Source organism: Cydia strobilella, chromosome 11, assembly GCF_947568885.1.
Source record: "Cydia strobilella chromosome 11, ilCydStro3.1, whole genome shotgun sequence".
In the NCBI taxonomy this organism is placed as follows: domain Eukaryota; kingdom Metazoa; phylum Arthropoda; class Insecta; order Lepidoptera; family Tortricidae; genus Cydia; species Cydia strobilella.
This window is the reverse complement of record NC_086051.1, coordinates 3,683,818-3,711,533: the sequence shown is the minus strand read 5'-3', so window position 1 is coordinate 3,711,533 and position 27,716 is coordinate 3,683,818. Positions and strand designations below refer to the sequence as shown.

At 34.6% G+C, this 27,716-nt stretch overlaps 2 protein-coding genes across 3 annotated transcripts in view; one reads left to right on the top strand and one right to left on the bottom strand.

Annotated features, from left to right (window-relative positions):
- Nucleotides 1–27,716, bottom strand: part of LOC134745356 (adenylate cyclase type 2-like) — a 171,194-nt gene that overhangs the window by 50,000 nt on the left and 93,478 nt on the right. The gene's annotated exons all lie outside the window — the stretch shown is intronic.
- Nucleotides 14,504–27,716, top strand: part of LOC134745388 (probable E3 ubiquitin-protein ligase sinah) — a 67,288-nt gene continuing 54,075 nt past the window's right edge. The window contains exon 1 of the mRNA XM_063679425.1: nt 14,504–14,670. Coding sequence (XP_063535495.1) covers nt 14,647–14,670 — 24 coding nt within the window. The 5' untranslated portion in view covers nt 14,504–14,646. The remainder of the gene's footprint in view (nt 14,671–27,716) is intronic.

Genomic DNA, 27,716 nt, shown 5'->3' with positions numbered 1-27,716 from the left:
AACGCTTCGGCAAATTGTGTAGTGAGGAGAAGATGAAATGTATGAGCTATAAAATTTTGGTACAATGTTGCCACTAAAAGTATGTACTCGTAGCTCAGAAATACAACACAGGTTGCTAGAAGCTATCTTAACACGTGACTCTGAACGCTTCGACAAATTGTGTCCTACGTAATGGCTCCTCTACACGAAGGGCCATCATACTGGCCCACTAAGATGGGCCAGCGTGTAGAGAGGGTAGTGGTGTCGGATGGCTTATGGAATAGAATAGAATATAATATAATAAAATATTATTCGTAAGTACAAACAACACCAAATATAAAAATAAAACATATAATAAGATTAAATTGCCACGAAATGGCCTCATCTCAGCATATTGGTGGCTTCCAGCGCTGATGGCGCGGCGGGATGGCGATGGGATGGCCACGTTGTCGGTTTTTCGTCCGTTGTCGGTTCGCACATCAAAGGTATCGTATCGACGCGTGGCCCATTTCATAGTGCGTGCTCTCAACCATCGCAGGGCCGTCTCGCTGGTCCAGCGCTGGGCCATCGTGAAGAGGAGCTATAACCATCGCATGGCCATCTCACTGGGCTAGTACGTCGGTTTTATATAAATATCTACACAAATATTAGCTAACGAACATTATTCAACCCTTAACTTTGTATACGTAATAAAAATTCACAAAAAAACTCAAATTAAAAACCAAACTTTTGATTGAACTTTTCCACTCAAAATTAATGGAAAACCACTGTCCAGTTCAATCTCGTTCTAATTTATATGACAAACTTTTAACATTGAATACCATCGTTTGGTCGTCTGGACTTTTCCACTGAAATAAAACCTTAATCCGCTTGGAAAGCTCAAAACTCACAGATTACTCTCCATAGACCCCGTATTATGAAATTTATTTTCCTCAAAAGAAATTGTACATTTCACTTCATGAGAATACATTAAAATTAAAATAAATCAGTGAGCATCGCACATTATACAAAACAAACAAAAACCAAAAACAATAACAAATTAAATTAAAACTTTTTTTAAGAAAAGTTACCACGCCAGGAGCCTTATCAGTCAGGGATATCCTAAACTATTTCAATCCACAACAGCTTATGTTACCTTAGGAATTGAATATTTGCCATTAAGCATGCGAATAAGGTTGAGTTTCCACCAGAGATGCGCGAGGATGCGTAGCAAGGGATGTGTTTGTTAAGAACGAATAGAAAGGATTACGCTGAGCGAGGATAGGTAAATGAAGTGATTCTATTGGTTTTTATCAACACATCCCTCGCTACGCACCCCCGCACATCTCTGGTGGAAAAGCAGCCTAAGCCCTTAACGTGCACCCAATAGAAATGAGCAGTTGCGCCTCATGAAAGCCGCTTCCGATTTACCAATTTGTTATTGATTTCATTTGCACGTCTCTGTATTTTGTGAACAAGCGTGAAAGATCGTCAAACTCGTATCAAAACTAGATCAAACTCATAACAAATTGTTAAAAAGAATCGTCGTCCCAGACTTATTAGGGTTCCGTACCCAAAGGGCAACAACGGGACCCTATTACCATAGAGTAACTTATACTAGAGCGGTACTGTCATAGTAAATTTTGTAACCCCAGTAAATTCACAAATGATTTTTTTTATTAGCATTAATTATTTTTATGATTTTAACCCATGTTCTTTCACTGATATGCGTTAAAATTGTTAAATAACAAACGAAACCGTCAACGCCATCTATACGACAGTTGGCCAAAGCTAGTAGCGCCCTCTGAACGAGAATCAAATTTTCTTGATTTTCGAGGCACGTTTTTTCCTTAGACTGTATCCATCTATTACGGAGTTATATCTATCTTTGCTATTACTAAGACTTCACTGTCCGTCTGTCCATCTGTCTGTCTGTCACCAGGCTGTATCTCATGAACCGTGACAGCTAGACAGTTGAAATTTTCACAAATGATGTATTTCTGTTCCCGCTATAATAACAAATACCTACTAAAAACAGAATAAAATAAATATTTAAGTGGGGCTCACATACAATAAACGTGATTATTGCCGTTGTTTGCGTAACGGTACGGAACCCTGCGCGAATACCACTCACACTTGGCCGGTTTTAATGTTTCGTCTAATAGGTAAGTTGTCTGTACCATGTCCACACTGTTAACTGATAGTTTATAAACCTTATTACGAAAGGCATAAGGTCCACCGATGGTTAGTTAAGAGCGCTGCTGTTTGTACCCGGCAAGGGCCTAACACTCTTTGATAGAGAAAGATAGTCTTATTGCGATTCCTATAAGAGGAAAGAGAAAATAGTGCCATGCTTTGTCCTTATCACCGACCGGGTTTTTTTTTCATGGTCGGGTTATGGCAGCATAGGTAGGAGGCGATGGCGAAATACCGAAATTTATAAGAGTGAAAGAGAAAAAGGATTATGCTGCCATACATTTACCTGTCAATACATGAATATATCTTTCTCTTACCCCTGGTCTCTCGGTTTCATGTCTATAACCAGTATACTATGTCTATGGTATCCGGCTATAAAAGTTAGGCTTTGCGTGATGAGGCTTTTTCAAACTTCTGTTTGCTGTTGACAGTTTGACGTCGGTAGATAATTATAATTAAAACTAGATTGTTGGCGCTTAGTTTTATCTCTATAGTCTGTTTTGTTTTAACTAGGAAGTTAGGACATAGTTTGGATCGCTCATATTTTGTTTGTTGCATAGAAAATATAATATGACGTAGTAGGTACTTTATAGTTAAAAAAATTACTATAGTCACATCAAATTCTCTGGGCCATTCAAATTTTCGATCGAACTTCACTTGGTAAGTTCGTTTGATCTTCAAATAGTTTGATTAAAATTACGCGCCTGATAAAATTATGTTTACCGTGAAAAAGGTTTTACTATTATTTTCCTTCAGGCGCAATTTTAAAACAAATCCTAGTTAAATATAAATACTTAACTAAAAACTAGGTAGGTATGTAAAATGTAATTATTATTAGTATTATCGCGCCTTAATCTTGCGTTTTTGTTAATAAAATTTACCTTTGACATACGGCTTGAAGCAGATTGAAAACTGCAGCTTAAATTTTATTAGTTTTTGGGGTAAGAATTTAATTACATGATTATGCCTATGTGAGTGTGTGGTTTATGTACCTGATGTAGGAATAATTATTTTTTCTGCGAACAATAAACTGAAATAAATAATAATTTAATAATTTAGAGTTTCTGCGAACAGCTTGGGTAGGTCGTCATTCTGTTAAGGTCTAGAATAGTAATGTGGTGAGTCATTAGGTAACCGTAATATTTCTAACTATGGCTCCTCAGATCACTCATATTCTTAGAAATTGTTGTATTAGCGAAGTATGAGTGTATAGTTTGTCCTCTGGGTTGGAAGACAGGATATTTTTTTTTTATAGTTTCTTCATTATCTCTTTCCTCTTGCAAGCAACCGTAATGTATATGCGCTGAGATGAGAAGAGAGAATTCATCCAGTTCGTTCGTATTTATTACCATTACCTACCTTTTTTTTTTTTTTTTTTTTTTATACCACGTCGGTGGCAATCAAGCATACGGCCCGCCTGATGGTAAGCAGTTACCGTAGCCTATGAACGCCTGCAACACCAGAGATATTACACGCGCGTTGCCGACCCTTTAAAAACCTGTACACTCCTTTTTTGAAGAACCCCATACTGTAGCCCCTCGGGAAAACCTCGGCAGGGAGCTCATTCCACAGCCGAAGCGTACGCGGGAGGAAATTCCTCTTAAACCGCACAGTACGCGACCATTTAGGTGCTAGGGTGTGAGGATGAACACCCTGCCGATGGCGAGCGGTGCGGTGATAGAAAGCGGCCGTTGGCATCATGTCAAACAATTCTTCAGAGCACAGCCCATTGTACAAGCGGTAGAACACACACAAGGAGGCGAAGTCTCTCCTTAGACTTAAAGGTTCGATACCGCTTGTGAGTTTGGGATCGTCGACGATTCGTACAGCGCGCCTTTGGACTGAGTCGAAGGGTCCAAGCTGGCATCCAGGTGCTCCTGCCCAAAGGTAGTAGATACCTATCTACGTTTTCATTCCTTAAAATAAGTACAATTACACTATTAAATGTTGCAATGCATCCTACCCAAAGCCAATAGATTGAAGCTTAAGCGATAAGACCGCCTCTTGTACCAGTTGTACCTCTATATATTCGTCTTTGTTTGTTTCTGTAGGTACATGAATTGTAAACTGTGTGAGATGTCAATAAAGAGTATAGTATCGTATTGTAAGTATTGTAAATATACAATTTGTTTAGGCACGTGAATGGGATAGTAAAAATACCAGGATTATCATCCTTACCTAAATCCAATGGAAGTACCTACATTATGCGGTTTCAGAGGATTTTCCTGCCTCTGTTCTGTACTGTTCAGTCCAGTTGTATAATTAACGAACAGTCCAGTTGTGTAATTAACTAGCTAATCATAAGGCCCATAAGGGTGGAAGGGCAGTATGAGGTTCTTCGGAAGATCAGTATGAGGTTCTTCAAGGACTATATTTCTATAATGGCCCTGGGCCCTGCAACGCAGTCGCGCCCGTTGGTTAAAGTAACCATTTGCCATCAAATGAGCCGTACGAAACTAATAAAAAAAAACAATGCAAAACAGATTTGCGTGCACATGAGGATAACCTTAAACAAACATCTGAATGCGAGGCATTGACACGAAACCTGATATACTAAAGTTATTAACCTTGATTTCCTCGATTTACTTATTGGGTACTCAAACACGTAATATGCAATAAAAAAATATAAAAGTGATGTCTGTTAAAGTGAGTTCCGTAATTTTGAAGAAAGTTACTGTGGTGTGTAGGTATAGTTATTTTAAAATTATTTTTACATATCTTTGGTACGGTGACAGCTGTCTTTACAATACAATTTATGCGTTTTGAGGTTACAAATAGTATGGAGATAACCGCTGTCATCGTACCCACGCTATGGAAAAAATACTATAATATACATGCAGGAATCATGAACCTTGCCGAATAAATAAAAGTGTTCCCAAATTCAATCCTGTCCAGGGTCAATAATTGTGATCCGGACTGATTTTTTGTGATGCGTAGTCTCTTGAAATAAGTCTGCCCATATATTTAAAACGAATTGTTTCGCTACTGTGCCTACTGCTGTTCTTGAAACTTTCCGTTAGTCATAAAAACTTTCAATGACGAATTTTTTATAAGATTTGCGACGCCAGAGCCCTACCGCAAGCGCCTAAAACCAATGTTGATGAGCAGACGAGTCTAATACACACTCGTACCTATGCATCACTTCAGGCCATGACCTCACATTCACACGCATAAAATCTAGTTGCCTCGCCGCAAAACTGCACTAGACAGGTTAGACCGGACAGATTAATAAATATCCACACTAATATTATAAATGCGAAAGTGTGTCTGTCTGTCTGTCTGTAACCTCTTCACGCTTAAACCGCTCAATTGATTTATATAATAGTTTGAGTCCCGGAAAAGGACATAGGATAGTTTTTATCCCGAAAATCCTCCCTTAACACATTCACTGCCAGCAACGCATATATGCGTTCACCGTCATACAAAATCACAGCCCTGGCAGTGAATGCGTTAAGAGGGTGAAAAGCGGGGTGGAATTGAGATAATTAATGAATTGCCTGATAATGTGTGTGCATATGCTCGAATGATCGCCATGAGACTTTATCCAGGCGCTATAATTTTTTTAGCTGCTGTTACTAAGTACACGCAGACGAAGTCGCGGGCAAAAGCTAGTAATATTATAAATGCGAAAGTGTCTGTCTGTCTGCCTGTTAGCTCTTCACGCTTAAAGGCTTAAACCGCTGAATCAATTTAGTTGGAATTTGGTATAGAAATAGTTTGAGCCCCGGGGGACGACATAGGGTAGTTTTTATCCCAGAAGTCATCCTTTAAGAGGGGTGAAAAGGGGGTGGAAGTTTGTATGGGAAATCAATAAAAAGCAGATTGGATAAAAAATAAGCTACCCAAATTACTAACTTCACGCAGACGAATTCGCGGGCAAAAGCTAGTTAATAAATATTTCCAAGCATTACAAACTACTGCAACTACATGCATAACCTAGAGTATGCAAACTAGTTTAAGGTCAACGTGGCTTCGGGATTCGTAGCAATTAAGTACCTTTTAAGCTGAACCGGTCAATGTCTGTTCGCCAGATTTTACTATTTTAAGAAATTGAATTACCTAACAGCCCAGGAATGCTACTATGGAATTTCAAATGTCATTTTATGATTCTAGGATGTCTACTATGTCTCACTGCTATTTCCGTCCATCTCACTTTCGATTGTAAATCGCTAGCGAGGGTTTCAGAAATCTAAGCTACAAGTAAACGCTTACCAAGAAAAATCTAGGCAATTTTTGACATGCCTGGACCTGTCGTCCTACTGTTGCTACCTATAGCTAGTCTGGTCTGGACTGATACAAATAAAAAAAGGACTGTTACAGAAAAAAAATTAACAACAATTTCTTACTTTGACATAAATAGGTCGGAACAGTTTAATTTCATACAAACCTGCGGAATCATAGTTTCACTTACATATACGTTAAAATTTTTGAAATACGAAGGAACAATACACGATCTCTCATAATTGCCATATTATAGTGCAAAACGACCTGTTGGATGAACATCATTTTCCCATTGAAAAGAACTGTTTTGTTGGTTAAATTGGGTTTAATAAATCGGCGAAAGAGATCCTTCCTGCCGACCATTTACCATGAAATGTCGTGTCATACGTCAGAAGGATGTCTACGATGTGTCATTCGCCCCACTTATGGTTCGTGACTCGTCACTTCACCGACTAACGGTGTCGTTTTCCACTTTCAAAAATGTGACGCTTTTGTTTTGACGAGTTTTCCATGAAATTGAGATCCCGTAATAAGGAGTGTCAAGTTACAAATAATTTTGTACCGACTTCAGAGAACATTTTTTAGAACCTTAATTGAAAGATGGTAGGTAATGTTTTTCGAATACATATATGTACAAAGATGCACGCTTAATATCAGTTTGTACTTCTGTTCATTCCAAATCGGTTGACGGATTTTAACATGCCATTCGTTAGTACATGATTATAGACGCAAATATTTAAATCGTCATTTCGGCAAATTGACTATTTTAGTTTCTTTTGAAAGCCACACAATAGTGCGAGTACAGTAGGTATACTGTGATATCGATATTTTATCTCCATCACCCGAGAGCACTAAACTCATATCTTAATCTTTTGATAAAACTAGAACAATTGCTGGCCTAAATTAAACAAATCGGGCTGTTAGCACACATAAGATAAGATAATGTGACCCGGTTACTATTGTTTTTCCTGTTTAGTGTGTTACGATGATTCATGAATCAAGTTTTTGACACGCGAATTCTTGGAAAATATTTGTTTGATTTCATCAAAGCCTTTTGCGAAATGTATCATCATAATCATCGTCATATTTAAGAGCCTAGAGCCCAGGTCTTGTGCCTACAAACCCTCCACCTGGAGTGGAGTAATGACAATTCATCCCGTTTTAGGTGAACTTAATTTTTAATTGACTTCGAAATTCAAAAGGACAAAGTAATGTAAATTGATAAAAATTTTAAGGAAATTACTGTCACTACGTTTACTTTCTCTTTTTTAACCAAAAAATGAAGGAATAGGTTCTCAAATCGTCGAAATCTGTGTTTTTCGTAAAAATATAAATATCTAAAAGAAGAATACATAAACACAAAATGCACTTTAATTAAAAAATAATCCAATACAAACACCATGTCATGTCACGATCATTTCATTAAATAGATATCCTCAAACCAGGGCCAGATCTAGGGTAGAGCGAGTGGAGCGGCCGCTCTAGGTGCCGGATGGCAAGGGGGGCGCCAAAATGGCAAATGAGAAAAATGTTTTAAAAGATGCGAGTGTGACGTGGGCCCAAAATACGGTTCGTTTTGCTTTTGGGTAATAAGCTTCAACGAAGGGCGCCAAAACCCGATTTTGCTCTACCCTGATCAAGGACTCGGGCCGGCACTGCCTCAAACTAATTCTTGATAATATGTATGTACTTTTTTAAGATGCACATTAGGTAGAAATGGTAGAATACCTTTATAAGGATATGCAAGGACATCAATAACCAACCCAGTCGGATAACTCAGCTAGCTTCCGACATTACAAGAACTTATTGTATTTAGCTACTCTGATTACTAGTTAGTAATCATTCGTAATTACAAATCACGTAATTTTAAGATCTGTATCCGTAAACTATGCCAATCTACAATTTATTCAAGGTAAATTAACAAGGAAAATACCTGCTACACGTAAGGTACGTACAGTTAAACAGTTTCGTGTGAGACATTAATGAAAGACTTAATTTTTTACATTACAAAAAAATACAAAAAAAAATACAAAAATATTTATTGCCAGAAAAACATTGTTAACAAATTTTTCACAGATCATTACATCATTTATTTTCATCTATTTTTTTATATTCCAGATACCAAAATTACATTTCGATTGACTACGCTTAGAATAATTCCTGAATTTGTATCAATTTAGTACCTACTTATAATGTCAGATTATTTGGATAGGTACCTAAGTTGGATGGATTACTTTATAACATAATTCAATTCAATTATTTATTTATTTCGAATCTGAGAGATCCGTATACTGTTAGTAGTATAACAAATTTTAAAATTAATTAAGGTCAGTGACATACAATTTACAAAATAATTTAATAGACACATGACGCATGACACAAATAGTCATGGTAATATGACTAATATGTCATGATGAAAATATTAAATTTAGTAAGTACTTAACTAATTAATTAGTATAACTAATGCGGCAAATGGCCACTAAGCGCCGCCATGACCTGCCTATAATTATGAACGCTATTGGTTATGTTCAAGAGGCGTATTCTGATTGTAATAACAGGTTATTAATTTGATCTTTATTTGTTATGGATATGATCTGTCTGAAGTCACTTTTCACACTGCCATGACTATAAAATCGCATGGTACCTAGACAGTACGTGAGGTATTAGGTGCCTTTATTATTTAATCTCTGTTACTTAACTTATAGTCGTCTGAGACAATGGAATTGTGTTCATCCACTTATCGTTCTTATCGTTTGTAATCTACACAGCATAAGATTGCGCAACAAGACAAGAGTGCGCAGCGAAACAACTATACATGTCCTAGATGCATTATATCGATTTATTTTGAAATTCAGATTTAAAAGCTGTGAATCTATGAATGTTTCAAAGAATTTCTTGTCTGGGGCAACATGCATGCATAACTACATAAAAATGTCTAGGGAAAAAACTATAAAATTAGAAACAAATTAATTTTTGTATTCAAAATGCAAAAAATCTGAAAAAAGGTACCTTCAACTCCCCTTTTTCGTTGAAGTACTTACCCCTCTTAATATACACAAGTTTTGTAATAGTCATGGTCAAATACTCATAGGTATTATTCTATGAATATTTTGGTCATGACTTACAAAATTACCAGATTTTTAGTATACAAGACGATATCTCAAAATGTGCTCAGACTATTTTTCACTTTCAGTACAAAAAATAAACCTGGGTTCTCTTCTTATATAGGTAAGTACACTTTATATTAGAGACTACGAAAAACAAAGCAAGTGATTAAACCAATCCGTCATTTACTCATTCTTTGAATTACCGTACAATTACCGTAGCCCACGGACACCTGCAACATCAGCCGGGTTGCTAGTGCGTTGCCGGTATTTACGATGAGAGTACGCTGTTTTCTTGAAGGGTTGAAGGTCATATCGGTCCGTTAATATCACGGGCGACAGTTTATTCTACAATTTAACTGTGCGAGGCAGAAAGTCTGGGAAAACGCACAGTTAAGGACTTCCAATCATCCGTAACTTTTAGTTATCTTATCATAAACAATGTAAACACATTTGACTATTACTTAATAGATCAATAACACTTAATCCGCAACATATAATTATCAATAACTACTCATCATCATAACTCTTAAGAGCCTGGCTCTTGTCGGTGGAGTAACCGCTACTCCGTTCTTCTTTCTGCCACTGTTTTGAGCTCCTGATACGTCACTACGTTGATTTTCTCCTTGGCTTGGTCCAAAAACGCACGTCTCGGTCTTCCTTTGCCTCTCCTTTTTTCTATTCTTCCTTCTATTATAGACTTTATGTAAGTATCGTGCCGTATCAGGTGCCCCAACATGTTTCCCCTTCTGTTTACATCAACAATAACAACAACTACTACAAGAATAACACACCAAACACACTACAATAACTACTAATACACCAAAATGAATGCGCGTCATCGCGATGTTAACGCAGTAATGACGTCGATTCACTTTATTAGGTAATTTTTATTTCACAATGCTAGTACCTACTGCGTTTGTCACAGTGCAACTAATTTTATGATTTCCTTCCTGTTCAGTATGTTACAATGAATTTTATTAAAAATGATATAAGCCAAAACACATTTTTATGAATAGGTATTGCAAAAGACTACATAAGTTACATATAGTTTTTAAAATTCACGTGGTAATAATACCCTCCTCTTATTTTATTAATATTTTGTGTTAATTTTATTTAAAAACCATTAACGCCTAATTTCCATTTAAATATAATCATTTGTTCATAATTTAAACTTCCGTTATTAAACGTTATTTACGAAACCCTTTTCAAAATCATAATTAAAAACAATTAGCAGGTAATTTTTACCTGTAAATTATGGTAATAAGGAGGCAGTTTACTTTTAGAAGCAATTTCTCCAAACGCTGCTTTTGTTTCAACTTTAATTACTGGATCAAATTGTTATCTGAGTCAAAATGAGTAATTTAACTCACAGAAAATAAAATCCACCTTATTTCACAATTTTATCAAATTTCTGGACTGGTTTTTATTTTGCTATCGGTTTTTTTCGTCAGATTTCAATACAAGTCGGTAGAAAGGTAGAGTTCCCTTTATGCATAATAAGACTGACGTATGGTATTTTCGTAGTTTTCGTTCCTATCAACACTAAGTCATCGGAAAATTACATACATTTTTCATAAATTGGGGTTTCGTATTTATTCCACTCAGAATAAGGAGTTCTTCAAACTAGCCAAATTTTTTTCATATACATACATATGTAACGAAAAAAAAATCAACAACAAAATACAAATTGGCCCATCTAATATGAATACGCGACTGTCACTTTTATCCGTAATCACAGAATGATATAAGTACTTATGATAATTTATTCGAATCATTAATCAAGAATCAGAAGAATCAGGTAATTATATCGATAAGTGTTTGAACAAACTGAAGAGATTTAAAATCATGGCTTGAATCAAAACCACGACTTCTCAACCGCTAATTTCATGTGAATAAAATACTATTAATATTATATCAAAAGGGTTTTCACCGGCTTTGGCTATGACAGAGTGTAATCGCGCTATACAGTGGCTTTTCATCAGAGAAGGGTGCATAAGGAACCATTTCTGATAAAAAGATCCTAGTGCACATAAAACATAAGGACCCTTCTCTGTTGGAAAGCCACATATTTGACCTAACACTTGTAGTATTGACATAGACAGGAGTGAAAACTTGTAAATTTAAAAGTGAAAATGTCTATTATCATATTATGTTTGCGTTTTTGTAAGTTGTTTTGCATCCTTTTTAGGGTATTAGGTCGCATCAATAACGGTTAAATCGTCACATGTCAGACAACCCGGTCGCAAACTTGCGAACTGTCACAAGTCACAAATAACATGTGCAAAGATTACTTTTACTAAAAAAAAAAAAAAAAAATTTAAACTGTTTATTTCAAGAAAGATTACAAAGACTATTTACAGACTTAGCCTAATCTACATTCTAATAGATTGTATGCTAAGTATGGTCTATGGTATAATATGCTATATATAACAATTATGAGGTTAACTTAAATATTCAGGCAGTGCTTTTTTATCATGATTTTAATTTTATGGGGCTTACCCTCTTCTAAATTATCTATTATATCTCTAGGAAGACTATTTAAGATGTGTGGCAAATAACTCGACCAGACTCTTTGCCCATAATAGTTGTTGCTACTTGGTATATTGAAATATTTTTTATTACTCATGCGCTTATTATTGTCCGTACTAGTAAAGTAATACTTGTGGGCCTTGTAGCATTTAAACTGTATTAATAAGGTTATAATAAACTATATTTCAGTTTTAGTGGTCAAGACCCTCGCTCCGGGTCGTTCCTTTTGCAAAGGTTGTCCATCGCTGTTCAACATGGCAACGCGGCGAGCGTGATGGGCTCCTTTGCGTCTGGAGGGGCGCGGGGCGAATTTTGTAAATAGTTTTTGTGTTTGTTAGTTTCTAGATTAGGTTAAGATTTTTGTAATGTTTTATTTTGTATGACATGTATGTATATGTATTGTGGACTTAATAAAAAAAATATGTTGTTTTAGAAAAAAATGTACTTAGAAATAAAAAACGAAGTATCTAAAAAAACTGAGGTCAATAAATATTTCATTTGGAACGTAAAGCATGATTTTATTGGTGACATTGACATGTTAATTATCTTATCATTATCACAAATAATTTAAGCATCATTTGTGCCATACTATATTATTTAATTTAAATAATAATTAAATGTCTTCCTGTCTAACAATCATATTTTCTATAATTATTAGTATGTATAATTAATGTATACTTAGGTTAGTATACATTTATTTATACATTCCATAAAAAATGCCACGTTCGAAACATTGTCGCAAAAACAAGCATCGTTGAGAAACACACCTTAAGTTAGCTTTAAAAAAATATTGTTAGAACGAAAACAACATTATCCTTAATTAATTAGTTACAATTACAACCCAAATAACTGGAAAAATAGATATTCTATGTTTTTTGTTTCCCATTATCTTCAATATTAATTATTTTCTTCGTTCTTATATGACTGGAGAATCATATTAAATAATAATTAAAAGTAATTAAAACCAACCATGATTGAGGTTAATTGATTACGAATACTTGAAATAAGTACTTATATCTAATCAAGTTACGTCATGTTATAAACAATACTTTATCGTTTCGTGAATTCTAGAAGTTTATTTTTGCCTAATAAATGTAAATATAAGAGATGCCACAAATAGTAGTATTGGCCGAATACTGAACGCCGAATAATCGGCCACGCTCTTGACTAGGCCGCAGTGCCAAAATACCAATTAGGAGTCCCCGGCAAGCTCGGCAAAATTTCACCTTCCCATACAAACAGAGTTTCGTTCTCATTTTAAAACTACGTGTTGGATTGAAATGAAACTTTGCACATACAATGACATGAGGTCTATCTAGGTTTATATAACTTTAGTATATAAAACAAACGAAATAGAGCAAAAACAAGTTTTGTATGAAAAACTTAAGCTCGCTGTTTTTTTTTTACTATGGTATCTGAAGCTACATAAACTAATTACAGACCTAGATATACCTTATCCTATTGTAAGTGCAAAGTTTCAGAGCAATCTAGCCAGTCGTTTTAAAATGAGAGCGTAACTACGTTTGTATGGAGAACCGAGCTTGCCGGGGACCCTAATGCAAAATTAATGTCTCTATATTTTGAGTTACTTTTAAATGACAACTTCTTTGACCTGCAAACATCAGCTAATTTAATTTTTTTGTCGCTCAACAGACTACTGCTGCATGCACTAGTATGTATTTAAAGTAAATATGGCCTATTATAAAAATATGATTGTTTAAAAAAAATGCTCGTAAAATATTTTACCTTGCTAATAATTAACTTACCAATAATTTCCCATTTTGGGTATCGTAGTGGTAGTGGATATTTTTTCTAATGAAATGTACCTACTTAATTAGTATTACATAGGTAATTGTAATTATGTAGGAAATTTGCAAAAAGTAGCCAAAGATGCCGAATAGTTGCCGAAAATCTGTGACATCTCTAATAAATATTCCACGCGACACAATTCGCTGATAGAATTCCAAACGACTTCAGTGTTGAAGTAAACTAGTTAAGTTAGTATACTATAGGTTAGCGTATAACTTGGCTTCATTCTATTTCGATACATTCTATTCATTATATACGATAGTACAGCATATAAGGTATATTAATTTGAAACACGTGTTTTTAAAATTTCAGGCTTCTGCTCAATTTCAGCTCTACAATGTACTTATTCAGCCAGTTCATAAGCAAGTATTCATGCCAGTAAATAAGTAGGTCACGAAGTTATATGCTTATCAATTTCATTCAACTTCAACACAATATACCTACTATCGGACCTAAACTATCTGAATATAAAATAATAGTACCCAAACACTCGTACAGTAAAGAAAAAGAGATATCTTATGTTTTAAGTCATTAACAAATATAATTAAGAAAGAAAATAACAACGTGGCTTTTATTAACTAATAGACATCTATTTTCCATCGCATCAAATCAACCGGGATTAACCCTACCGTTGCACTCGCCTGTAAAAACAAAACAAAAGATAAAGGTCTCCCCGCCATGATTCACTCGCATGCCTGCGCGCACTCGCGTCTCACGCGCCGACTCGCGCGCACGTTGTGTGGTGATAAGTGACGTGCTAAGTGACAGTTGTGTTCGTGCAGTGTAAACACGCCTTTGTATTTGGAGTCATTGATTTTTCTGCACCATGTTTCCCAGGATACAGGGGCTGGTGAGTTATTTGTTTGTGTTTTTATAAGTTTTGTTGGTGAATGATGTGCTGTCTTAATTTAATTGCAATTATAGGCACTTAAAGTGTATTATTTCTTCATTAGATGCGTGTGTTATTTTTTTAACGTCAGCTAGATCGTAGTTATGTCGATATTTCTACAAAAGATATGTAGGTGTAGGTACATTATTCATACGCATCATTTAAAAAAACACTTATATCTAACACTCTATGCAGTAATTTGCATGCATGTGCATATATTTTAAGTATTTCTGTTTTCTAAACGTGTGATTTTCTTCATAAGAAAAAAAATGCTTGCTAAAGAAAATAATGACGTTTTTGATATAAGTACTTTGTGTTGTTTGATTGTCGATTCGTTTTTAGTCTTTTCTATGAAACGTACATGTAAGTGCGGAAGATGTAAATATTATAAAAAACATTTATTGCTCATAATTTAACTACTCATCATTTACGTTTGATGTGCATAATTTACACCTAGAAGACCTTATCTATTACTTAAAGGTCATATAGGCATGTCTTTATGCATAGAAAGTTTTCACAAATCTTTAATTTTGGTTTAAATTAATCTTGACACAATCCAGTTATTTTATTAGTAATCAAACCATTTCGTGGAACCCCGTTTATATTTCGACCACATAGTCCAATAAAAACAATACATTCTGGGGCTTATGTCCAAAGATTAAGGTTTAAAATAGTGCCATAGCTATTCAAATAACACTTAGATTTCACTACACAGTCACGTATGAGATAGAGATTTGTAGCTCCGGGAATGGTAGCCGACAATTTTGGAATAGCGATCAGTATAACTGGGTTAAGACGTGATTGGCTCATTAGTGTGTGAAGAAAGCTTAATTGTTCAGGATAATACGTGATCAACATGTAAGATATAAATATGTACATATAAGTCACGCTCGTATTTCTCAAATAGTAGGTAAAACGCATGGTAAATTAGTTTAAGGCACTTTCAGTAGAAACATGGTCTCATCAGAAGATCAGCGCTGAATATCGCCAGCAAGTCCAGCAACATGCTGAGATAAGGCTGTTTCGTGGCACTTTATTCATTAAACCTTTTTCTCATATGTAATTTATCTCGTTTAAGTTTACGATAGAAATATTTCTATTTTATTCTAAATATACTTATTATTACTGTAAATATATTATGTAGCAGTCAATAGGTCATATACATACACGACACTGATATTTAATTTATGACGCAAAGCGCACGTATTACGTAGGAAATAATAGCCTGGACGACGTGAAATGCCTTATCAATGAAATAAAGGCGAGTAAAAATGTGTTCTTGATAAATTACACAACCTCTCCTAAATTAACCATAAAGATACTTCCTCTATCAAAGAAAAAAGACCACGTGTAACAATGTGGTCTTTAAAAATCCACAGAAAGCAAGTTTTATATCGAAACAGCGTAGGAACAATGCACGGGCAGGTACTTAAATAAAACCGGAGACGAAAACCGGTGCTGCAGTGATAACCGGTAAATTGTATACGAGTAAAACACGTACGACTATCAGGTATCAGTTTAGGTGTATAATGCGACTTAGCGGTGACTTAGAAATGATGCGTAGAAAAATGTTGGTAGGATTAATTGTTACCTGTTCAAGTGGTAGAACTACGATAGGTATCCAAGTATTTACGTAATATTATTGATACTATTAAAATCATAGACTATTAAAATCTCAACTCTCTCATTTACAAGATTCGATCCTCAATTAATTGCAAGCAATATTTTATTGAAACGCGGAAACATTTTGTGTAACTTCAGCGTCAAATTAAATTTGGTGAAACCAAAACCGACCGACGACCGGTCTGGCCTAGTGGGTAGTAACCCTGCCTGTGAAGCCGATGGTCCTGGGTTCGAATCCCGGTAAGGGCATTTATTTGTGTGATGAGCACAGATATTTGTTCCTGAGTCTTGGGTGTTTTCTATGTGTTTATGTATTTGTATATTATAGGTATATATATCGTTGTGTAAGTGCCCACAACACAAGCCTTCTTGAGCTTACTGTGGGACTTAGTCAATCTGTGTAAGAATGTCCTATAATATTTATTTATTTATTTATTATTAAAATAGAAAAGGAATATCTTGGTTCAGTTCTGCGATATTACTAGCAGGTTAAATTCAGTAAGGAAGAGGACGATGACGTGACTCCAATAATAAAGATTATGATTCACGTTAAAATCAGGATGATGGTGTTACAGTTAACAAAGATGAGACAACAAAGAATTAATGATTCACATCTAAACTTCCCGTCAACGTATAATTAAATGCAGTTGCAAATGAGTAAGGGTTTTGCAAGAACACTTATTAGATTAAACGGTTGTATTACGTAATTGCATTACAATGGGTATAATCACAAATAAAAACAGCTGTTTGATTTATATTTAAGATAAACGTACTGACGCACACATGCGTGTTTCGTGTGCATTTTTGCTGCACTACAAGTTCTTAGCTTAATTTTATTAATAAATTATAATCATTAATGCAGTAACTGGATAACAACACCGGTCTGTAATTACTTATTTATTTCTTAATCGTGAATCGATTGTTTAAAAATTCGTTACATTTCACATTCCTTTTGAATGTAGAAACTACTGCATTTTTACCAAGTAATAGAGTACCTTTATGTAGATAAGTGAGATTTAGTCAGAAATTGCTTAAAATTTAATGTAATGAACGAACATTGCTCTCAAAACGATTAAGACGTACATAAAGTCATATAAAACCCATAATATTTAACTATGGTTGCATTCATGTTCATTGGGACCAAAGTCACACAACTCTACATGAACATTTGCACCATTTCAGAACGTAATCTATTAAACATATTAATAACGGGTCACTCGCGTATTTTAAGTCGAAAACGCTCAACATGTTTCACTCCGTACCGAGGAGCGTCATCAAGAGCTTGCGTCAACGGTGACGGACCGGCGCAGACTGCGGGCCGCAAACATGTCGAGCCTTTTCGACTTAAATACGTGAGTGACCCGTTATTAATATGTTTAATATGTCTGTGTCTCACGGAAGTTTTGTAGCGTAATCTTCTAGAAATAAGCGATATAATATAAATACGTGAGTGACCCGTTATTAATATGTTTAATATGTCTGTGGCTCACGGAAGTTTTGTAGCGTAATCTTCTAGAAATAAGCGATACAATATAAATACGTGAGTGACCCGTTATTAATATGTTTAATATGTCTGTGTCTCACGGAAGTTTTGTAGCGTAATCTTCTAGAAATAAGCGATATAATCGTTTGTAATACCTAATAGACTTTAGTCTGACTCTCAGTCATGGATTTTACCAAGGTAAACTACGCTGATAACTATAAGAGTATCGATTTTAAATGAGAACATTAAGTGCAGTGCTCATTCACTACGCTTGCCAAAGCGCTACTTCATAAGAGTAAAACCAGTAATTATTGTTGTTCTAACAGCAACATTACACTCCTATAGTCTGCATTTTCTCAAATGACTTTTTCGCCTAAGACGGTAATCTGTTAAACACAAGCCATTGTTTCTTTTCTGTGAGCGGTCGCCCATTGTGTATCATTGTCTCTGTCAATGGCACGCGCCGTAGCACGCGCTCAGACTCAATGGCAGACTCAACTAGCAACTTTTACTATGGAACCAACGAAATCGCGAAAAAAAAATTACCCGCCCATAGAAAATGGGCCAGCCAAAATGTATACCTATAAAACAGCCACAATTTTTTTTCGCGATTTCATTGTTGGTCCCATAGTAAAAGTTGCTCAGTATAATCCCAAAACCTCCCTGGCAAAGGGAATGCACTTATTTTATAGCCACCGTGTATACAGCATATCCATAAATATATTATAGGAATTAAGACCATAGCAGTATAATTTAGTTTTAAGTATAAAAGCTAGCCGATGGATCTGACGAGTAAATTTTAAACAGTTTTTTGAATGAAATGGCAAATCGAATTAAGTATTATTAATATTTTATCAAAATATTTTTGACAAAAGAAATATTAGTAATTTTATAACCCAAAACTAATTAGGAAAGAAAATTAAACGATTAAAAACGATCGTCGTTCCAAAAACTTGTTATTTAACTGTACAGCGAATAAAATAATTTAAACAAGTGACGTCACAAAGTTTGTGACTCCCTGACTCCCCCCTCCCCCTTGTCACAACATGTTACATTTTCTGGACCCCCCCCCTCCCTAAACATGTGATGTAATTAATGGATGACCCCTTATATCTTTATTATAATAAGGTTTACGTATCCTTATTTTTATAATAAGGTTTACGACTAGACAGAGTTAGACAGGTTATGGTACATACTAACTATATCTTAAGGTCCAATTATACACTAGCTTAAAATCTTGCAAATGTTTTGTGAATACGATTAGGAAGGTTAGCAGTACGTGACTGTCAACACGTTTACAGTCTCAAAACAAGGTTTCCTACATAGGACCTGTGAATGGCCTGACGTCAGTTTAGTTTGGAAGCGACCCAATATTTATTGTTTAGTATCATTCGTTCTCTCTGCTGTTTGTGTTATGTCTCTAAACATGGTTGCCGCTGAGTCATGTGATTTTAAACATTCACACTATACTCTTTTGATGAATAAATTATGTACACACATACAACGTCTGTGGGATTTGCTTCCGCGAAAGCTCGGGCTCTAAAATGTTCTACGAAGGTTTTCTCAAGGGACTACAGTATGAGCATATATGGGGCATTTTCTATGAAAAGGGACCTTATTGTCGATGGCGCTTACGCCGCACAGCGTCGCGCGGCATTGTATTTATATTGGAGCATCGTTTATAATGGCGTAAGCGACATCGACAATAAGGTCCCTTTTTTAGGAAATGCCACGTATATGAGTGTACATTGTAATGCACATTGGGCCTTACGAGGATAAGATAAGTAAAGTATAAGGAAAAAACGTGCCTTGGAAATTAAGAAAAAGTTATACTCGAATAGATGGCGCCACACCTTTGGCCTATACTCGGGTAGATGGCGTTGGCGACACCGTTAGATATTTAACAATTTTAACACATTATCAATGAAAGAACATGAGTCAGTCATATGGCGTTATAAAAAAATTACTGCGACTACTATATTTACTATTTTTTTATTTTATTTTTATTTTTTTATACCTACTCTTTTCTCTTTGGTATGAGGTTCTTCAAAGAGGGAACAAGTTTTTCAGGCACAACTGGCACAAGTCATCCTTATCAAGCGTCTAAATATTAGATATTATACGCGGTGGGAGAATTTAGCGATTACAATACAACACGTGGGAAAAGTGTGAACTTTCTTGTGCAAACATTATTATAAAATAAAATAATATTAAATGTATTGTTAGGTATTGAATTACTCATTGTGTAACTTGTTTCAACTTAAGTAATCAGTTTTAGTATTTAATACATAATGTTTTTAAGATATTATTGCATGTGCTCATGAATTGTACGTGTTACTTAATGTTAAATATCATGTTGCTATATGTGATACCCTATAATTGGCTCTGTATCAGTACTTATGTCCTTATTAGCATATATACTTATAGCTGTTGCTTCTCCGTGTAAAAATAAATAAATAAATATTTGACACGTGTTTATCTTATGTATAACATACAATAGCCAATCGATGTGACCACTATTAATCACACGGTACACCGCTAGCTTCCACCGAGGAATTCAAATTTAATATTGTAAGGCAATATCCACTACCCTGACACTGATTTGAATTGCACAGAAAAGGACAAAATACCTCATTAACTATGTAATCTGAATGGCAATCTTTATTGACAGTGCTGAACCTATTTCAAAGTAAATTGGAATCATAGACATTGATCCTTAATGCTGATTATTATCTAATTTCATTATTAACTGCGCTGTGAGGAAACAGGTGTTGAGTTTTCCTTATTCTTTGATTATTTTCGTTTCTGAGCCCATGCGAAATCATGATATTGATATTTAATTTACAAATACATATCGCTGGAATACAATAATGCTGTAACCCGCACTACAATTGTATTGCTGGTTACAGCATTATAGCTTTCCGGCGACGATATTTACTTTAATCAAGCTTGTTCTTAGCCAATGCTGCCAATTTTCGAGAGAGTTTTAAATCCGATAAGGGGTAAAATGGTATATAATTAAGGTGAAAAATTCCAAAGCCTAATATCTATAATCAATTATTCACCATCAGAAATAGAAGATGCAACCTTTAGTGATAATGCCTCTATGGCGCTGTAGTTAGTCATAATATGTGCCATTTTCAATCAAAAGGGTACTTATTGTCGGTTGTCAATAAGGCGCTATTTCCATACAGCTTCAATTTGAAATCAACCTTATTGACAAGCGACAATGTGGTACCTTTTGGTTGAAAATGTCACATATAAATATTATGTTACTAGTTTATAAAGTGCACTTGATTACGATAGGGCTACGGTATTAATGAACGAGGAAGTGGTAGCACGCATCCTCCCATTATCGATTACTAGTAACGCGATAACGGAGGGAAAGGAAGGTAATTTCAATAAAAAGGAAGTGACAATTTATACTAAATGAATGACGGTGTCGTCATTAGAAACCTGGCGAAGAGATTTTTTTTGTTGAGTAAAAAAAGGAGCCTACTGGATGGCTTATCATGGTGGCGTATCTTTGATAGAGGCGAGATCTAAGCTGATTTGTTATCCATATTATTGACTGATGTCTATTTTAACCGGCAGTTTTACATTAAAACTAAACAAAGAACATATTGCACGGCATGTTAAAACACGTTTCGAGGACTTAATAGTAGTCAAATAGTAAAGTTTATTAGGATGGTAATTATTAATTACCATTAATTATTAAGTTGATTGACTGTCAGTTAGTCTAGTTAGTTTATACATAATTAATTTTAATTACGATTCAGATCATTATCATACCTATGCTTAATTGCGCTACAAATACTTCCAGAGCTAGTAAGAACACACCATTTCCAACATATTTTGTCAATATAAATTATGCCAAATTAGGCCAGGCCACCAACATCCACTTCTGATTCTTGAAAATTTTGTCTTATTAAGTAGGTAATGTTTTATTTGAATCATGAACCATTTATCGCGTTTAAATCAACCAAGCGTTTTATCCTATTAAATGTATTACTTTTAGTCAACCCAATTGTCAAGCGCCAAAGAAGCCAGCTAAACCGCCAGGGCCCCATAGTCAGGAACCACCTGTCAATACTCCCACAGGATGTCAGCCTCAACAATTAACCACTCCATTGCCCCGCTACTCCGCCACTTTTTCATACCGCACCATATTTCAACATGTTTAAAAAATATTACAATCTCGTTATGGCGTGGCCGAGATAATTAATTCACAGGTGCGTTTGTAATTATACAAAGTTTAAATTTAATTGTCGCTCGGATCTTCTATCTCGTTAAAATGGAAGGGAAGTAGACGAGAAATTGTATATTATGTTTGAGAGCTAGACTAGGTTTTGTTTATGTGAAGAATGCAATTAGTACGTAAGTAAAAAGCTACATTGTTAAAAGTTTTTGAATTTGTTGTTGGAATCATGAGACCCTGCTAAGGTTGAAACACGTAGTATTTTTTTATCGTATTAGCATAAGATACATTGACTCACAGGTAAGGTATAAAGAGAAAAGACTGAAAAGACGCTACTCAATCGATAATTGGTTTCTAAACCACACCCGGAATAGCTTGTATTAACGAGTACTTGTAATTAATTACATTACACAGTTACATTACTTATTGGGACTTTTGGGACACGCATGGAATTTTGTTAAACCGAGAACAAATCTTAATTATTAAGATTTAAAAAAATACTGCCATCTTATAACGGTTCGTACATAATCACCGTTATATTCATGAAATAAAACTATGAAAACGGATTATATCGCGTATATTGAATTTATAATACATCCCGACGTTTCGAACTCTTTACAGCGTTCGTGGTCAACGGGTGACTGAGGAAAAATTACAAAATGCAAAAAATACCCACATACTAAAATAATGAACAATCATAGACTACAAACTTTAAGGCTGATAAAGGAGCAAGCGAGACATAGACTGTGAGACCGTAGTGTTGGATGATGCTGGACATTCTGATGTTTTGAAAAGATGTGTCCCGCCGAGTTTGTTGCCGGTCCCATATTGGGATACCCTCCTACAATTTAGGAGGGAATTAAATCTTCTCGGGTCCGTGGTGTAGGGTTGGAGCCGGCATATTTTTTTTTTTTTTTTTTTTATCGCGTATATATATATATCTTTACTTGAAAAATAATTATAGTGTATAACTAGCCTTATGAACCGATTTTGCATGTACAACCAGCCTTAAAGTTTGTAGTCTATGATTGTTCATTATTTTAGTATGTGGGTATTTTTTGCATTTTGTAATTTTTCCTCAGTCACCCGTTGACCACGAACGCTGTAAAGAGTTCGAAACGTCGGGATGTATTATAAATTCAATATACGCGATATAATCCGTTTTCATAGTTTTATTTCATGAGTAACTATCGCGGTAACCGAAGACAACACCGTTATATTATTTTTATGTAATGAGTACAAGTTTTGTCCTTGACATCCGACCACATGGTTTTCCTCGATATCAATAACCACATTGTGCGGATATTTACAAAGGATACCCATCCGAGTATTCACATGACATTTTATTCAAGTGTTATGTGACATATGTGTCCAACAAGGCCACAACACAGTTAAGCCGCACCGAAATTGAATACTAATCGAGATATATATTAATTTTAAGACAAAGAACTTAAGATTCACATTGAACGTATACAGAATACAAAAGAATACGAAATATTCAAGATTTCTAGCATAATCTTCAGTAGGAACTTTGTAAACAAGTTGAAAATTGGCTACGTGATATGCATATTTCAGCTTATTTTAAAATATCTATTGTAAGATAACGAGTATGTAACTCAAACAAATTTCGCCAGACAATCGTCAGTTTGTTATTTGAAACAAGGACTTATTTTATTAAACAAACAGTATTGATGCAAAGATTCATAATTATAACAATGAGATATGTTTTGACCTAACGGGACTGAACCAATAACCTAAATTGTTTTTGTTTCATATCATAATTTGTATGGGGTTAATTTTTACAACAAATAATATCATCAATAAATTGATACTATTGATTGATAAGGACTAAAATGTTGTCATGTTGTTGTCTATACAGCATTTTCTGAGTTGCATAGTATTTCGTTTGCAAGCTGTATTTGTTGACAAGAGACGACATATTAGAGAGTAGCTCAAATTCCTAACATACCTGTTCACGCATATCATAATTACTTACTAGGTATCTGAATCGTTCACATTATATTATTAGGTACTATGATTGCAATGAAGATGAGTTGTGTCGAAGATGAAATACATACAATGTCACTTAAATTTGTTAGTATGCAGGGTGACAACTAATTATGTTTTTTTTATTCCGCCAAATAATTAATTTCGTTGAATGATTAATTGCTTGTAATTAGATGACTGTAAGGCTAATTTACCAACATGATGGTACAAAAAGATAAATATTAGGTAACAAATCTTCGTCAGTAAAACATTCCCATTACAAAGACAAGTCGAATCCTTTCAATCCTTTATGTAAGCCGTGCTCGTTCCAAATTCAATTTTCTAAGAGCCAAGACTGTCGAGTTTATTGTAGCTGTTTGCATTTTAAATTCAAAATTCGAACTGTTACTGGTAGTTGGTTGAATTAGTCTATGGTTTTGTTACAAAGTTTAACGTAAATAGTGATATTGTTAAACTTATACATTGGCTTCCTCTTGTACACACACTATTTTTTGCCGTAGAAATTATAAAGGCCGTAATCGTATACGATTGGAGCATGTGCAAATCGAGTAAATAAAATCGAATAGGTACCAAGGATAATTTGCATTATATTTTATGCCGTTTATATTTTGTTTTATAAGCATGGAGATTATAGAGAAGACAGATTTTTGAGGAAGTAAATACTTACATTGGCTTCCTCTTGTACACACACTTTTTTTTGCCGTAGAAATGATAAAGGCCGTAATCGTATACGATTGGAGCATGTGCAAATCGAGTAAATAAAATCGAATAGGTACCAAGGATAATTTGCATTATATTTTATGCCGTTTATATTTTGTTTTATAAGCATGGAGATTATAGAGAAGACAGATTTTTGAGGAAGTAAATACTTACATTGGCTTCCTCTTGTACACACACTTTTTTTTGCCGTAGAAATTATAAAGGCCGTAATCGTATACGATTGGAGCATGTGCAGTCAATCGAGTAAATAAAATCGAATAGGTACCAAGGATAATTTGCATTATATTTTATGCCGTTTATATTTTGTTTTATAAGCATGGAGATTATAGAGAAGACAGATTTTTGAGGAAGTAAATACTTACATTGGCTTCCTCTTGTACACACACTTTTTTTTGCCGTAGAAATTATAAAGGCCGTAATCGTATACGATTGGAGCATGTGCAAATCGAGTAAATAAAATCGAATAGGTACCAAGGATAATTTGCATTATATTTTATGCCGTTTATATTTTGTTTTATAAGCATGGAGATTATAGAGAAGACAGATTTTTGAGGAAGTAAATGCAACAATGCGTAATTTTATTGTGTAAGGAAAATTTCAAGGAAAGGCCATTCAAATCATTGACCAACAGTTTGAATAATTATATTTTAAAATATAAGTACGTTAAAAACTTTTAAATGACCGAGTTTCAATACCTAACGTTAGGACTGGAGTACAAACTACAACTCCATTCCTTTGTGCTATATGCAACAACAATGAAAACGTATTAGAGCCACATCGTTGCATGTTTGGTTAAGAACATGATATGGCAAGTCCTTCGCAATATTTGCTCTAGTTAAAGTCATTGCACTGTAAGCAAAAACCGCGGAAATATGAATGGCGACCGGCCTTGCCGGTGAGGTGAAGGTTTTGCCTTGAAATTGTAACCCAGAAGGTGAAATGCGGAGAAAAAAGTTTATTTGATTACAGCTACATAATTATATTTTAAAATGGAGTTTACTTTGTTTTGTTGACGATTTCTAAATACTGTTGCGCTTTATGATGTATTGATGCGGTTTATAGGGTTCGTGAAATGTAATCCATTTTAGTACCAATAATTATGCACTGCATCGAAATAGTTTACTGGTTTACTTTTCTGTACATATTATTATACCCATTTGTTTTTTAGCTTAACATTGCAGTAGGTAACTATATAACCGATAATCTGAAAAACCTTGTGAGGGCTGTTTTTCTAAAATAATAAACATAACTTGTTTATTATTTTAGAAAAACAGCCCTCACAAGGTTTTTCAGATTATCAGTTATATATACATGACAGTAAGACGCGCCTCGTCATTTGTAGGTATACAATATAATAAATGTAAAAAATATCGTATTCATACATTTCTTAAGTGGCTTTTTTAGAAAAATATGACACCTATTTCATTTTATTTTTTAGTATAAGTACCTACTTCTTTTATTAAAAGTATTTTTATTTTATTAAAGTAGCAATCACATATTGCAACAAAAAATCATTCGCTATCGCCATTGAAGTCACGTACAACGTACAAGACATGACAAATCGATTAATTGTCAATTATGTAATATAGTTTTAATATCGTACAACTGTACCGTACTTTAAAAGTAATGGACATGAGCAAAAACAAAGTCATACATTGAGATTTTTAAAAATGTCTCATAAATATTACTTACAACTGCATTGCTGTCCAGAACCCAGAACCCTAGTGTAAATTTCATTCAATAGCGTGACATGACGCGTTTGCGTTAAGTCTCATCATGTATGGGATTTTGAACAGCGCGCCAAGCGGGACGTTTTGGAAACTCAAAATCCCATACAAAATTAGACGTCACGTCACGCTATCGAATAAAATGTACACTAGGTGTACAGTTTTAAAGCTACGTGGGAAACAACGCATGACAATTCTATCTTCCGTTGTAGGTCAGTGCCATGATAACACCGGAATTTAAATCCATATCAAGTAATTTTTTTTTTTTTTTTTTTTTCAAATTAAATTGTGCTTGTTCAAATGTGTCTGTCCATAATAATCATAATCATAATCATAATCATTTATTTGCACATAAAAACACATACATAGATATTATAAAAGTTACATGGTCTAGCCTTTTTAGCTGTCCATGTCCAATTATCTATTTATACTTACATAACTAGCTTTTGTAATACTGATATACTGGATTAGGTACTTATTGCCTATTTAGCAATAAAATTGTCGAGAATAATGATTATTAGAGATGATTCTCGCGATTGTTCTACAGACAATAAACGAATTATGAATTATGATTTTGCAACAATTTAATATCAATTTACAACAATGTGTATTATTTTATTGAAACTTCAAACAAACTCAAACGAAACGCACCAAGAAACAAGAGTATTCATGAAATAAAACTATGAAAACGGATTATATCGCGTATATTGAATTTATAATACATCCCGACGTTTCGAACTCTTTACAGCGTTCGTGGTCACCCGTTGACGAACGCTGTAAAGAGTTCGAAACGTCGGGATGTATTATAAATTCAATATACGCGATATAATCCGTTTTCATAGTTTTATTTCATGAGTAACTATCGCGGTAACCGAAGACAATATTAAACAAGAGTATTGTTAACTTCATCAGAAAAACTTCAGTTTGCTCGAGCAGTCGACGATGAAATTTTCTAACAAAAAATAGTTTTCTAAAAAAGTTTCTGATAAAATCTACTTATTGTTAAAGGAAAAATTTTGGGTTTTACAATTGTATAAAAAACAGATAAAAAAATTTAAAACATGCAAACATGCAGCAAAAGCGGGTAAGTATATGGCTAACATTCTATAATTAGTTTGAGGAGTAGCTTCAGATTTTTTTTTAATACAAGGGACCGACGCGACGCGTATTATGATGGGAAGTTGTTGTCAATAATAACTATGAACATGTGACGCGCTGATGTTCCTTTTAGTTTATGGCATTTGCGACA